Source organism: Gadus chalcogrammus, chromosome 3 (genome assembly GCF_026213295.1).
Source record: "Gadus chalcogrammus isolate NIFS_2021 chromosome 3, NIFS_Gcha_1.0, whole genome shotgun sequence".
Taxonomy (NCBI): domain Eukaryota; kingdom Metazoa; phylum Chordata; class Actinopteri; order Gadiformes; family Gadidae; genus Gadus; species Gadus chalcogrammus.
The window spans coordinates 15,435,833-15,451,454 of NC_079414.1; the positions used below are offsets into that span (position 1 = coordinate 15,435,833).

Sequence of the window (15,622 nt, forward strand, 5' to 3'; positions counted from 1 at the left end):
TCGTAAATAGTTAGTTGGAAGGAATCTGTTTCTTAAGCAGTGTAACACTTGGAGCTTGCATGACTGAGCACAAGTTGGCACAAAGCACTCAAAAGTGCAAAAAGACATTGTTTAATTGTAGACTTGGAGCTTGCATAACGGAGCACAAGGCATAGTTTAATAGTGCATTTATTTTTGAACAGCACATCCGATCAGTGACCTCTGTAATTTTTGTACATTTAAATGTATGCCCATCACTGAGTTTAGCTTTATCTATTATTACTTTTATTTTCTTCCCTTATTTTCTTAATGTTATGTGTATTTTGTTTTTAAGATAAAGCAAGAGAAACCCAAACATATCTTATGGTCTCGTATTTATGTAAAGGTTTCTTATATGTTTTTTGCATGTTTTGACTGTCTGAGTTTGTGATGTGAGTCTTTGTTCTATGTTCCCACTCTTGGCCTGCACCTTGACGTGGTGAGTGGGCTTTAAACTAAGACTTAGTTTTATTTTTTGTTTGTTATTGATTGTTTGTCACAGTCTATCTTATTGATGATACAAAGCCTTAACTAAACCCCTTCTCTTCTGTTTGCAGAAACTGGAAACTTCAGAGTATATTTTATCTTAAGTTAGAAAATCTTTGTTTCCTCATCAGATCCCAGTCCATCATGCTCCTCTACTTGTCTGCCGTGTCACCATCATGCATCACCTCTCAGCGCCCTGGCCAGCTGCATCTTATTCGTTACTCCAGCTCTTTCCAGCTCTTTCACATAAGGGACAAACACGCGCTCCACCCAAGTGTTTTTAATATTTTATTAATTATGCATGTAAGGTGTGCTTAAGTGGCCTGAAAGGTGCCCATCAATAAAAAGCTTTTTATTAATATAACATAATGGCTCCATCAAAAGCAAAGTACACCTGCCATTTAAAGTTATCATTTATACTATCCTAGACATCTTTAATCTTATTTACATAGGCCTACAGTAGGCCTGATTTCCTCTGAATGGTTAAATATGCGCTTCATATCCAGGTAAATTCACACACTTTTGAGTAAAGCATATAAACGGAGAGGAGAGCAGAGCTCCGTCTTATCTCTTTAAAAAACGAATGTTATTTTATTTTGCCCTAAGGAAGCTTCATATCAAGGTCAATTCACACACCTGAGTAAAGCATATAAACGGAGAGGAGAGGAGAGCTCCGTCTTCTCTTTAGAGACAAATATTATTTTGTGCTACGGATGCTTCATATCCAGGTCAATTCACACACCTGTGAGTAAAGCATATGAACGGAGAGGAACTTCCGTAAAGTTGGAAATAAATTGGCAGATTCAGAGTTTGCGGTTCAATAGATCAGTGAAACATCGTTGCGACACAATTGACACCTCTAGCTAAGCACCTTTAGTAATGTTGTAACCTATAGAATCAGCAACAACATGGTTTTCATCCAAACAAGCCGTCTTTAGGGAACGGTGAATTGCATTGGCTTCTGTGAGCTGTAGGCTTTCAGCCGTGAGCTTAGGGACCGTCTGCAAAGTGCACAACTGAGAGGAGCGCCATTATTGACTCTAGAGCCCCAAAATGTTTTCCATATAGGCATGGTTATTGCAACCTTTAGTTTTGAAAAATATATTTCTACTTATATCTAAGGAATTTCTTTTTAACAAAAATGTCAATATTCATTTTTAACAGCAACAATTTCAGTAGCGTCGCCACTATTGACTCTAGAGCCCCAAAACTTGTTCAACAGAAGCATTGCCTCTTTATGGTCCTACTACGACCTTTGTGGTGGGGAGAGGGGAAGATGCTTTGGTTGTTGTAGTATTTGTGTTATGTGATTTTACTGTATAGGGTGGTTGTTGATATAATATATATTTTGTAAAATAAATGTAAATAGTTGTTTTAAAGATTATACTTGGATTATGTTTAATCTCTCCATATTTTTCCCTGCTCATTACTGTGCACAAATGTACTGTATGTACACCCTTTTGGTGCCGGAAGACGCATCGAAACCTCCCGGCAGGGAGCGCTTTGCGAGCACACAAAAAGATTTGCAAGCGAAAAAAATCCATTTAAACGCCGCTGCTGTAGCTCAATCCTAGGGGAAACACTGTCTCTAGTGCAATTAACACAAGCCAGCTTTCTACTTTGACACAATTTCAGAATTGTGTGGTCCACCGACCACAAGTAAAATTTATATGATTCGAATTATAATCAAGAAAAGTGGCAGCAAATTTGTCCAGTGATATGCCACCATACGTAGCAGTCTCGATTAGGTTAAACTATTTCATTGTAATCCAAAAGTATCACAATGCTTGACCGCATGAAGGAGTTTCTGACGAAGTGTTTGGATGTTCCTGTAGTTGGGGAGAATCAAAGTCCAGTAGCATGTCGCGGCCATTGGATAGTACAGCTCAGGCTCTGGGTAACACGACAACTTGATGATTATCTTGATTGTTGAACTGCGAACTTTGGGAATTCTGTCCGTTCCAGATAGGAATTCTTACAAAGAGGAAAAGGAAGTTTTACATGTCTATTGGTTGTTATTTATACGATTTTAATTGATATAATAATGGAGGCAACCAATCAAATAGCAATAATATTGTATACAAGTATTGATGTGTTGTGTTGAGTTTATTTACTGAGGAAGTCCTTCTTCTGCTCCACGGAGAACTCTGCCAAGACAATCCAAAAGTTTTTGATGACTTCATCATTGGATGTGCAGCCTCCATATTTTGCATTCTGTAATAAAAGATACATTTTGAAGCATGAACATTTCTTACTCACATAAATATATAGATATATCTATATAAAAAGACGTATACTGTGGCGTCTGGTGTATTTGAAGGGTTAGGGATGGATGTCTGACCTGTCTCAGATCATCCCAGTTGAAGATCTCCTCTCCTTTGAGGAGCGTCATGAGTTGATCAGGGAGGAACATTCTCCATGCAGGTGAAGGGCAGCCTTTAGAGAAGCCTTTTTCAAACTTCCTGAACTGATGCTTCACCGAGCGGCTGAACACCATGTCCACTTGGAGGTCCACATATTTCTGCCTGGGTTCGATACACATGTGTCTTTGAAGCATTGTAGTCTGCTCTAAAATCTCATAAATAAGAACAAACGCACCAGCAACACACATGCATAGATGCCATGCATACATACATAAACACACAGGCACACTTGCACATACTGTGGCAACCCGGCCCAGGCCAATTAAGGATATTGGGAGCACCTGAGGAACAAGTGGAGAAGCAGGGCTTAAATAGCCTGCTTCTCCACTCATTCGGGGCTCTCCCAGCCTTGGAGCTCCTGCAAGGAGAGACCGGTCCTCGTGGGTGACGGGTTTCCACCCACGAAGAAGGGGGACCGCTGATTCCTCCCGAGGTTTAAGTTTTTGTGTTTGGAGAGACTTTTATGTTCTTAAATAAACATGCCTTTTTTTGGCTTTCACCAAGGAAATGGTGTCCTGTTTGGGAGGAGTTGGTGCGCTCAACGTGTCGGGTTGCCACATATGGTGGAGAATGCAGGCAACTCGACCGAGCTACGGGCCATTTTGGGTGGGAGCGCCCACCTCAAGCCACCCCCATACCGGAGCCGACGCAGCCGGGGCCGACGCAGCCGGGGCCGACGCAGCCGGAGTCGACGCCGCCAGAGACGACGCCGCCAGAGACGACACGCCGCCCGAGACGACGCCGCCAGAGACGACGCAGCCCGAGACGAGGCTGCGGGAGACGAGGCTGCGGGAGACGAGGCCGCGGGAGACGAGGCCGCGGGAGACGAGGCCGCGGGAGACGAGACTGCGGGAGACTAGGCCGCGAGACGAGCCACGCCGGCAGCAGAAGCAGCCATGCTGCGCGCCGGACCGCTGCCACCTCCGAAAGGCCACCCGAGGCTTCAGCAAAGGGTGGAGGAGTGTGGCAACCCGGCCCAGGCCAATTAAGGATATTGGGAGCACCTGAGGAACAAGTGGAGAAGCAGGGCTTAAATAGCCTGCTTCTCCACTCATTCGGGGCTCTCCCAGCCTTGGAGCTCCTGCAAGGAGAGACCGGTCCTCGTGGGTGACGGGTTTCCACCCACGAAGAAGGGGGACCGCTGATTCCTCCCGAGGTTTAAGTTTTTGTGTTTGGAGAGACTTTTATGTTCTTAAATAAACATGCCTTTTTTTGGCTTTCACCAAGGAAATGGTGTCCTGTTTGGGAGGAGTTGGTGCGCTCAACGTGTCGGGTTGCCACAATACGTGCATACATACATCGACACACACACACACACACACACACACACACACACACACACCTGTTGACTTTGGTCACTAGAATGGACTGTCCATTGGGTAGAAGATCCAAACCTGCTGCATCCTACAGAAGTAAAATTGATGATTAAAGTGAGGATCGGTCTTCTTTTCTAGCAGAATTTTAAAAAGCATAAGCTCTTACCCCTCCGAAATCTAACTGTAGGTCCTCAACAGCCTCCTCTTCATAGTCCAACAGTTCCTTTAAGCTTCTGTTGGAACGATCGTGAAAGTAAAATCAACCCCCGTCAAATTGTAATGAAATACAGGGAATACGCCAATACAACTTGTTTAGAATAGTACAGCATTATTACAGCAACCCCATCAAATTTTTATGAAATGGGGGTACATACAACCAGGCCTGAGTGTTCGTAGGCCCCCTGAGAGGGGATTTTACAATGAAGATGTGTAAATTATTTTCAGACATTTTGCCATTGTCGACAGGGGGGGGGGGTTCAAGTGGCCAATGGGCCCAGCCAGTGGACCAGCTAGTGGCCCCCTTTTTTATTGGCCCATGAAAGGCCTCTGATCTTTGTAAGCCCAAAACAAAAATCACATTGTCTCGGGCCTACGCCGATCGGGGGGCCTATCATGATCTGGGGCTTCAGCCCAGGTAAGCCTGTGCATTAAGGCGGCCATGTATACAACTGGTAATATAGTGTATAGTGGTTGTATAGCATTGCATCACTTAGCATAGCATGGCATATTATAGTGTTGAATGGAAAAGCATAGTATAGGGTTTTACAATAGATCATATTATAGCACGGCATGTAATGTGTAATATAGAATAGAAGTACTGTGCAACAGTTGGCGACAGCTCCATGAGGTCGTCCAGGGTTGGCTTCAAGCCCAGGAGCTTCTTGAAGAGAGCCAAGGGGAAGGGGATGTTCATCAGGCACTTGTTATACAGAGCCATGCCACAGAGCGTGCCCAGTAGGAAGAACTCATCAGTCAGCTGGGCGACCTGGAGGGAGCATATTATAATTATTGTTTTGTCATTTGACAAAAAAGTAAATAATGACGGATGGGTGGATGATTGATGCCTGATGAGTGGATGGATGAGGGAGAGTTGATGGATGGAAGGATGGATGGATGAGTGAATGGAATAATGGATGGATAGATGGAAGAATGGACAGATGAACAGAAACATGCTACATTTTCCCACCATTGAAAATATGTTGAAAAGCCATTGATCAATTCGATACAGATGTTCGAAAATCTCTCAAATGCACAATTGAACAGCGGATAGTCCCTACACAAAAATAATGTATACGTACATTCTTGCGGAACCAGGCCACTCCGTGCACGTTCACTTCTAGTATCTGTGGTTCTGCCTTCTGAAGTTCTTTAGCAAGGAGGTGAAAGAACTCCATTGACACACCTCCATCATCAACACCATCTTCCCCATTAAACTTCACCTGTAAATATAAGAGGTTTTGCAGGGAAAAGACCTTGAGAAATGTATTACAATTTAAATATTTTGAATTCACCTGATCCCTGGATTCAGAACACTAGAGAATCGTGACTAGTGCGGTAATGTCACACTGATGATGAAGTCCAATGAATTAATCCACAATAAAAAAAAGACCAATACTAAACCAATCATCCAATGTAATTGGAAAAATGAACTAACGAGAAAAGTGAACTCTACAAACACATTTAGCTAGATTTATCCCAATGATGGTTAGATTGATCAGAATTGCACCAACTTTATTACCATGGACGTTAACTGGGGAAATGCGTTGCTGACCAACCTGAAGCTTTGATTTTGGGTCATGGGATGACGTCCGCAGAAGTTGAAAAGTGTCCTGCTGCACTGTGCCCCGGTTGACATTGAATTGAAAGACTCCTGCCTGCAAATACTGATATACAGAGTGGAGGTGAAGTCAAGAGCAGGTCAAGTCAAATCCATTCACACTATAGTATAGTCAAGTATGGTAAAGTATGACGTCGTATAGCATATGGAATATCACAGCATAGTATAGCACTATCACTGTATGTCATGGCATTGTATGGTATGGTATTGCATAGTATAGCATAGCATAATGTAGCATATAGCTTTATTAAATTTCAGGACGTTTACATGCACCGCTTAATCCGATTATAGCCATAGTGTGGCTTCCTAGGAGTGCAGAAATGAACAGTTTGGGGTAGCTTGTGAACAAATAATGCTATTGACTCCATGGACTTGATTTATAGACACTATCCTTTTCAATTAATATAATCTCACCTTGAAACCATCCAGACGAAGGATCCACAGATTCATCTTGCATTCTATGGGTAGAATGCAAGGGTACTTCACCAGACGGCCTAGGCTACTCTATATAAAGAATAACAATGTAGAGGTATTATCTCTGATGCATACATGACAACATTTTAGCAATTCTATCGAATATTAGTTAATGTCTTAACAACATACGTAAAGATGTTGTATGGTTTTAAGTGACCATCGCTTTTCTTCCTCCGACCCCAGACCGGTATGGAATCTTTGAATTATTACCCTATAAATCAAGAAAAACTAAGGAGTAGAGAAATAATGTTGTTAGATTCAACCGATGTTAGCATATTGAATTATATCATTCTCAAAAGTATAAATAATGTATTAGTGGCACACTCAATGTTACATACCATTTAATAAACAGAAATAATAGTACAAGTAAATAGTATGTTAAACATATATTGAACAACAATTCATAATTAAGAATTGTTAACAAAGTCATTTGATTGAACAGGCAGTGCATGAGTGCTGGAACAGAATATAACAGCACTGGGACTTTTAACTATTCGAGTATATCTCCGCTATACAGGTGTTTCGAATAACCGTGAATTGCATTTAAGATCGTAAGGCCCCCAAAGTGACTGTTGATGGAAAAAGGCTTCTGGCAGCGCTGGAAGTTATATGGCGGCTGCATGGTAGCGCCGGTGTGAGTGATCTCACTGGAAACACGACCCCCCGAAGTTACAGTGAAGAGATACTCCTTTGAATGGGGAAGCTTTTTTTCATATTGTCTTGAATCTAAAAAGGTGGTTACATATATTGGGCAAAAGATGTTACGTTAGTGAAAGGGCAAAATGTTCCTTCCTCTTTGGAAGTCTTCTTGAATCACATGCAGGAGAAGGACACAAATCGGTTGCACCTCATGAAAATAGTACTGGTATTCCTTCCTTGTGTTAAAAATTAGGCTTTTTAACTTATTAGGACCTTGATGCCCTTGCATGGGGACTTTATTCCCATTTAAAAAATGTCCATGCCGCATGCAAAGAGGCCTTGCACCTAAAATGCTGAGAGAGAGAGAGAGAGAGAGAGAGAGAGAGAGAGAGAGAGAGAGAGAGAGAGAGAGAGAGAGAGAGAGAGAGAGAGAGAGAGAGGGTCCTTAAATACTCACCTTATCTAGGACTGTCGTCACATGGAAAACACTATCTTCGAGGCACCGTGAACCGCTACTGCTGGCCTGCAGTCAGGACATAACTTTTCAGTTATTCAGCACCAAACACTCATCCAAAACGACATACATTAAATTCAGATACATGTCATTAGAGGGGAAACATCACATTTGGCTACTTTCTAATTGAAGAGACTACTGCTTCATACCGTATGAAGCAGTAATCATACGTGTGAAAAAATCAATTAAACTCTGTTACGTGCAAAAGTTGGGCATTTGACAATGTTGATCAAACCCAGAACCTTTCGGACCTTAAGAGTCGAACAACACTAGCTACTTAGCTATCATTCCCCATTACTTGACTCGTCCAATTTTTCATCACACCTCTATTTACACTAAGCATCTACCACCTGCCAGTAAACACTCACATAATGAAGCCTTTGCAAAACGTCCGCCGTCTTCATTAAGAAGACGGTTCTCGAGTGGTTCTCCCAATCTAAGGATGAGAGGTGCTTCCTGGACACGTTGCAGAAGGTCTCGACTGCGGTTCGGAAGAAGCTAGGTGTCCAGGACCATAGTCCAACTGCATCAATCACACACATACAGTGTACATTGAACAGCTTTGGAAAACACATTGTAGTGCATCTTAAATGATGGGTTCTTTGGGTCTATTACCAAGGACTTCCAGTCTGTCTTGGTGCAGAGAGAGGAAGGCATCAGCCACCCTCACGGAGAGCATTTGACCAAAGTTGTCTCTGAGCAGCACCTGCAGCAGCTCCACCAGCAGGTAGTAAACCCTCAGGCCTTCAAACCTGACCGGCTGCCCACTCAACGAGGGCAGGAGACAGTCTCGGACGACGGTCTCCACCTATAGCATCGTTCAGGACAAAGTCATTTACAGCGTTGTCAGTGTTTGACTCTGAACACGGGATGATATATTTTATCGAACTGAAAACAGTTGGGGAGAGTTTTGTATTTTCACTCAATGTTGCCTTACCTCCTGTAGCACTTCAGTGTTTGTTGCTAGCTTGGCAAAAGCAGTTTTGACAAGAACCAAGTCCAAGCCAGAGCACCTGGGTGAGGTCTGGTAGTGCTTGTCAGCGCTATTTTGATCAAGTAAAATAGAATATTATTATTGGAAGAGCAACTTGAAATGATAATACATTATTTAAAATATTGTAAAATGCGTTACCTTCTGTCAAGAAAGCTGGCGTTCAAGGAAGATGTGGATGAGAATATATCCTTGATCTGTCTAGAAATAAATATATATATATTCAAATGAATATATTACTCTAAACCAGTTTACATTTAATGTCCTTATTAAACATCAATTACATACTGTGATTCTCAGATTTAGAGCTTACTTTCTAATTTTACGCCATGATTTCGCATCCCGACAGTTCGAGAGCCAGAAGTCGATGGTGTCCATATCCAGAGCTGTAATAATCCCAGGAAGATCCTTCTCAGGCTCCTGTTAGACAACCCCAAGATAACTAAAAAAACCTTTTAAATGTCTTGCATCCAAACAAATTAATGCAAAATACAAAGACTCCTACCTGACTGAGAGAACAAAGGGCAAAAGATTGGTTTCCTCCAGCCAATATTCGCTCAACATTCTTCTGGTCATCTTTTTCATGCAAAAAAAAGCCAACATAAATGTATATTTAAGCAATAGATCACGACAGGCTGTGGTATGTGCTCATTATACCACTGTTAAGGGGTGTTGTCCGGCCCCGACGTGCAGCGGAGGGCCGGCGACCCCCTTCACAGTGGTATAATGAGCACATGCCACTGACTGAAGTGATCTATTGCTTTTATACAACGGTTACTATTATGGCAAAACGAAAGTCATAGACACGCTACATTTAAAAAGAAACCAAGAAAGTCAAAGTAGCAGTTTTATTAAAGAATACAAAAAAGTAGTCCCTCCTGGCTGCCTTCAAAATGCACGACGGTTGCTATGCAACACATTTTAGCGTCCCTCCGAGAGAAGGCTCGGCTAGTGCGGTTCGCCGGCAATTTATCCTATGGAGCAGTTCACTCGCCGTGTGCCTAAGCTTTCGTTAGTCTCTCCATCGCCTTGCTCACTCCCAGAGTAACAACATTTACACCCTCTCCATCATCCAACATATGTTTTACTTTGTAACTGTTTCTACTTCCAGGAGCGGAGTGATATGCAAACTTTCACAAAATGATCGGGCGTCATACGCTCATTATACAACAGTTAGGAACCAATCAGATCGCTGGATTTAGGCCCCCCGTTGTATAAATATATATATATATAGAGATGTCTAGATTAATGTATGCCTCGAGCAAGTTTAATCGTTACACATTGTGACTTTAACCCTAGAACCTAGGTAAATAAAAGATGAAAAACGCTTCCTCACGCTCCTTTACCCTAAACTTAACCCTGAACTGCGTGACTTCCTACCATGAGGCAGCAGAACAGGCAGAGGCACCGAACAGTCTGTGGTGAGCCTGTTTCCAAGCTGGCCTTCTTCTCCACGACCAAATGAATAGATCTTCTTAGTTGGGCCTACTAATGCCATGGTGTGGTTGCTGCAGAAAATAAAATAGCAAATAGAAGAAGATTTAAAGAAGCTAGTGACATTTCTGTAATAGCCTGCCGAATTAAATAGTAGTGATTATAATAAATACATTGGTGATGTGTAAGCAAATCATCTATCAAAAATATGAGTACATTTGAAAAAAAAGACGTTCAATTCATGCATAGATTCGGTAGAATAATAGATTAAAAGAAGCCAGTGATTATTTAAATAATAACAATTCATATATACATAGATTCAGTAGAATAGTCTGTAATCTTAGTCTGCCAGGCAAAAGGTACTGGGTTCGATCCCCAACGTCCACAACCTCAGCCCTGGGCATCCTTGAGCTAGATGACCACCCTCTACCTGCTCCTTAATGACTTAAGTCGCTGTAGGTCACTTTGGATTCAAGCGTCTCCTAGTGAACAGTAGTGAAAAGATGAAGACAGAGTACCTGCCACAGGAGACCTGGGTGACCGCTGCGCCCCAGAGTTCAGCCACCACACGAGGGGTCAGCTCATTCAGCAGAGAGTTGTGTCCCAGCTGCCCACAGCCACCGCTGCCGAAGGTCAACACCACACCTCCCTAAAGGAACACACAAGGAAATCCGTCTGATTAGTCTGTGAGCCGACTCACAGACTAACAGGGGGATTTTTTTTTTTATTGAGTTCACTGAATAGGACATGGCTTAATGCAATCATTATGGATGGAAACTACATTACTAAAATAAGAATATGTAGTAACCTTTGTCAGAACAGCATTGTGTCTTTCACCACAAGAAATGGAAACGGTCTTCTTAAGGTTGAGACACTCAACTGTCACTGGAGTAGATCTGTCTGAAAACACGAATTGAAATACAATTTCATTCACACATTCAAAAGAATAGGAAAAATACAGGTTTAGTTCACATAATCTCCAGGATAACAGCATGCGACCAGATGAAGACTATGGTTTTTGTCCTTGAGTAATATCTATATAACTATGTCATGTCCCCGTAATGGGATTAAAGGAGAACCATTCAATTGAGCAGATCATCACTTTATCGGCTCTCAGGAAGCAAGCAACTCATAGGTCCTATCATCAGCCTTCTCATGACTAATGAGTTCATTTAGTCAGAATCTCCTGACTAAGAGAACATTCCTACAGGCCTTATACCTGTCGTGTCTCCAAGACCCAGTTGCCCGGCGTCATTCTGCCCCCAGCCGAATACGGTTCCAGAGACGGACAAGGCCAGAGTGTGGGCTCCCCCAGCGGTGACCTGGACTAGGGGTACCCCTGACAGGGCTGCCACTGGTGTAGGGGACGGGATGACAGAGGTCTCTGGGAGGGTGAGACCCAGTTGCCCCCGAGTGTTGCTGCCCCAAGACAATGCTTGTCCATCTGAAAGCAATGTATAGGCAACAGTAAAATGAAAAATAGTTTTGGTTGTAGGCTAGATCTATTGAGCTGGTCAGACCTATAGCCTACCTTCAGTTAAAACTATGGAATGTTGGTCTCCACATGCGACCTGAATGATCCTTTTCTTAATGCAGATTTGGAGTGATCTGAATCACAGTGAAATAAGGAAACACATAATATCTTTAAAACGTCTTAGACGAACCTTTCCCATTTTATCACAACAATGACAATATGACGACGAAGACCTCACCTTGGAATGGCGGGTGCACTGAGGTCCACAAAGACGACAGAGCCATCCCTGGACAGCAGGAGAAGACCAGAGTCTCCTGAACTGGAAGCTACGACGTGTCTGCACTTGATGCTCTCTAGAAAAAAAGGACCAGGGACATGTCCAGCATAACGGGTGTGTTTAACTAGACTACAACATATTTTTTTTTATTGTGAGCTTTTTTGTTCTCCTAGTCATTTGTGGACCGATCATCGAATGCAATGGACCTATTTCTTATATTCCGAATCAATACTTGTTGTTTGTCATTTTGTTAATTGTGTAGTGTATAGCGGATACAGCCTTCATTCTCTGGTTTTCAAAGTTATTGTTTTAGGGCTGGTGTTACCCTGCATCAGTGGTGTAGTGGTCCCTGGAGAAGTGGGTATACTCTAAATGTTTGCCCTTTTTTAACGCAGCCCAGAAAAGCGCCCTGTTTTAGAAACAGTGACATTTGAGACTACTCTATTTAGTTTACCCAAAAATCCTTCCGTAGTATTTGCTCATTGTCACATAATTTCTGCTGCTTGATCTCAGGGAGGAAGGATTATGAAATTAATATACCAACACTGGCCCACAGACTAGTGACAGACAACTATGCATTTTGAGGGAACTATTCCTTATTCCTGGAATGACACCTATTCTCTCACTTGGCAAGTCAGTAATTTATTTTGTAAACTGTGTCTTTGAACAGCTGATTTGCAGCATGGGCCAGAGTGGGCCACTATTTTAAAGTTAACATGACTTGATCAGGAGCAGTTTGTAGGTATTACTGGTCACACAGGCAGCCTGCATGAATGTAAAATATAGATGAGGCAAACATGGTGTTTCAGTAATTTTTTGAACATTTATTTAAATAAAATACTTCAGATCTGAATTTGACAATGCATCCTTGTTCATATTTCACCTTAGATTAAAAAAACGCACATCATTCTCTTCCACATCAATCATCCCGTTAGATATATATAATATCAACATGTATTTATATATCAAATGATGATTGAACATCATTCAAATTATTCAACAATGGAATCAGTAAAGGCAGCGAGTATTAGCCAATAAGAAGCAGAGTAGCGTGGGTCATGGCACAACGGGGGGCCTAAATCCAGCGATCTGATTGGTTAGGCCCCCCCCGCATCTCGGGCATCGTGCAGAGCATGTCGCTGCTGATCTGATTGGTTCCTAACTGTTGTATAATGAGCGTATACATAACTGCTATGACGCCCGATCATTTTTCCGAAAGTTTGCTTATCACTCCGCGCCTGGAAGTAGAAACAGTTACAAAGTAAAACATATGTTGGATGATGGAGAGGTTGTAAATGTTGTTACTCCGGGAGTGAGCAAGGCGATGGAGAGACTAACGAAAGCTTAGGCACACGGCGAGTGAACTGCTCCATATAGATAAATTGCCGGCGAACCGCTCTAGCCGAGCCTTCTCTCGGAGGGACGCTAAAGTGTGTTGCATAGCGACCGTCGTGCATTTCGAAGGCAGCCAGGAGGGACTACTTTTTTGTATTCTTTAATAAAACTGCTACTTTGACTTTCTTGGTTTCTTTTTAAATGTAGTGTGTCGATGACTTTCGGTTTGCCATAATAGTAACCGTTGTATAAAAGCAATAGATCACTTCAGTCAGTGGTATGTGCTCATTATACCACTGTGAAGGGGGTCGCCAGCCCTCCGCTGCACGTCGGGGCCGGACAACGCCCCTTAACAGTGGTATAATGAGCACATACCACAGCCTGTCGTGATCTATTGCTTAAATATATAGAGCTCCGGGAGTCGCAAACGGCAACAATCACTTTCTCTTCCATGCTGCAGTTCACCCCGGACTGCACTGCACTGAGTTTGACGGTTGAACGCTGATTGGCTGTTACGTTACACATGTCACTCAGTGGCCAGGCTGTTGAACGCTGATTGGCTGTCATCACGCGAAATTCTTATCAAAGTTGAAATATTTCAACTCGAGCGAATTTGTCGCTGCACAAATCCTCGTGAACGCGCTCGCCTGTGCGAAAGTGTGGCACGACAAATCAAAACTTTCTCTCGTGAAAAAATCCCGTCTCTACGTTCACTTGTATGGGATCTTGTCGCCCCGTCGCATTTGGTGTGAACGCAAAAAAGTGGGCAATTTGGCTTGCTGATACTTCTGAATGGTGCGCATCTGGGGGGATTTAGAAGTGGGTATACGCAATGATGACTGAAAAATAAGTGGGTGTACGCCGTATACCCGCGCTGGACTACACCAGTGCCCTGCACTGTAAAAACGAAAACTTACAATTGTTGGTCTCATTATGATTTCTGAGTACACAGAAAACATTAAGTATTCATGTCAACTGTGCAATGCAATTTAGTCCAACCAACAATGTTGTGTTTTGGGTCAAGAGTTGGGCTCACTGTAGTGTAGTATCTTTGTTAGCAAGACACACGGGTTTAAGTCAGACTCTGTCTGAGGCTGGGCCAACTACGGTGCACATGCGCATTTCGACACTTTCCTACCCTAACCCCCGGGGAGTCTGGGTATTCGTGATGCCGGTTGGGAAAAAGGGGTTTATTGCCTTTTATCAATTTGTTTCTGTTAGGTTAAGTGGGGTTAACGGGTTTGGGGTCTTTATTGTTTGTGTATTATTTATTGTGTGTAGTGTTGCCGCCACCGTTACCGAGACTTGCATGTCCGTTGGTTGGTTGTGCGGTGCGCTGTGTGCTGTGGGTGTGAGTTAAATAAAGGCTGCTCTCCGGATCGTGCGGTGTATGAGGCACGAGAGTTGCGTCACCGTTTAACCTGGGCTCCCGTATCGTGCAAAACAAGTTTGACCTTAATGTCGAACTTGTTCTGCACTTTGGTTTGCTGAATTAAGACAGCGATTCTCTGCTGCTGAACTAGCTACATGTTGCTTGTTCTATTGCTGTCTGGAATTCAGAAATGTAAAATGGAAGTTTAAAACTAGTTTTGCTTTCTTTGAAATGTTTTTTTTTTTTAAATAATATTAACCTTAATTTGAAATATTAAGTTAACAACCCTGACTTACTTTTTTGAGTTTTGTAAAATATAAAATCTTAGTTGGTGTAACTCTAACTTTCAAGTTTGTCTAAAGAAGAAAAATGACATTTTGTTGGGCTCAAAACTCAAAAATTGATTGCATTAAGTTGCCTTGCAATTTTGAGTTTTCTCAAAAAAAATTTTTTTACAGTGTGTGCCCCTCCGGTTCCAACCCAACTAAATGAGTCTAGTACGCCACTGTTCAAGATAAAACAACAATATAGTGTATATCCAGACCACTTGGTGCTAAATTTACTCACTGGTTTTCCCGAATCTCCCATTTCCATCGTGGTTCCTTTGCCGACGAAGGAAATATGCCCTTCCATCACTTTTGGTAAACGTTACCGTTGAATTATTCGCAGAGAAACTTATTATTGGTTTGGTCGTTGGTACGAACTGAATGCCATTCTCTGACTCTCGGTTTTCCGCCAAATCATTCGGCTTTGCTAAATGAATTTCTCCCCATGAAAACATTCTGGCTTATTCGATGTGTCCACTGTCATAGCGAATTGGGTTTCCCTTTGCTTATATGCCCAGGTAAGCTCAACACCTGAGTCAGAATCGAAACTGAAACTTAGTATTGATCATTTTCGTTTCTCCTGAATTGAATCTACACCCAAGAAAACGCCCTACGACGCACCCGCATGTTGCCCTTCCTAAATGCCATGAACAGAAATGTAGTTTAGTTCGTTTTTGTGTGTGTGTGTGTGTGTGTGTGTGTGTGT

At 42.5% G+C, this 15,622-nt stretch overlaps 1 protein-coding gene across 1 annotated transcript; it reads right to left on the reverse strand.

The window, feature by feature from the left end:
* LOC130379414 (probable E3 ubiquitin-protein ligase HERC3) lies at window positions 1–15,524 on the reverse strand. The gene is made up of 24 exons (XM_056586222.1): window positions 15,158–15,524; window positions 11,845–11,959; window positions 11,664–11,740; window positions 11,352–11,576; window positions 10,941–11,032; window positions 10,651–10,781; window positions 10,079–10,206; window positions 9,204–9,274; window positions 9,012–9,118; window positions 8,840–8,899; window positions 8,645–8,750; window positions 8,323–8,515; window positions 8,076–8,230; window positions 7,651–7,716; window positions 6,684–6,782; window positions 6,495–6,584; window positions 6,019–6,126; window positions 5,542–5,682; window positions 5,062–5,228; window positions 4,410–4,476; window positions 4,270–4,331; window positions 2,846–3,029; window positions 2,619–2,718; window positions 1–2,478 (listed from the first exon to the last, which is right to left on the reverse strand). Exons 1-24 carry the CDS (start codon window positions 15,369–15,371, stop codon window positions 2,264–2,266), a joined length of 2,973 nt encoding a protein of 990 aa, XP_056442197.1. The 5' UTR covers window positions 15,372–15,524; the 3' UTR covers window positions 1–2,263.
* Window positions 15,525–15,622: the final 98 nt, after the last annotated feature.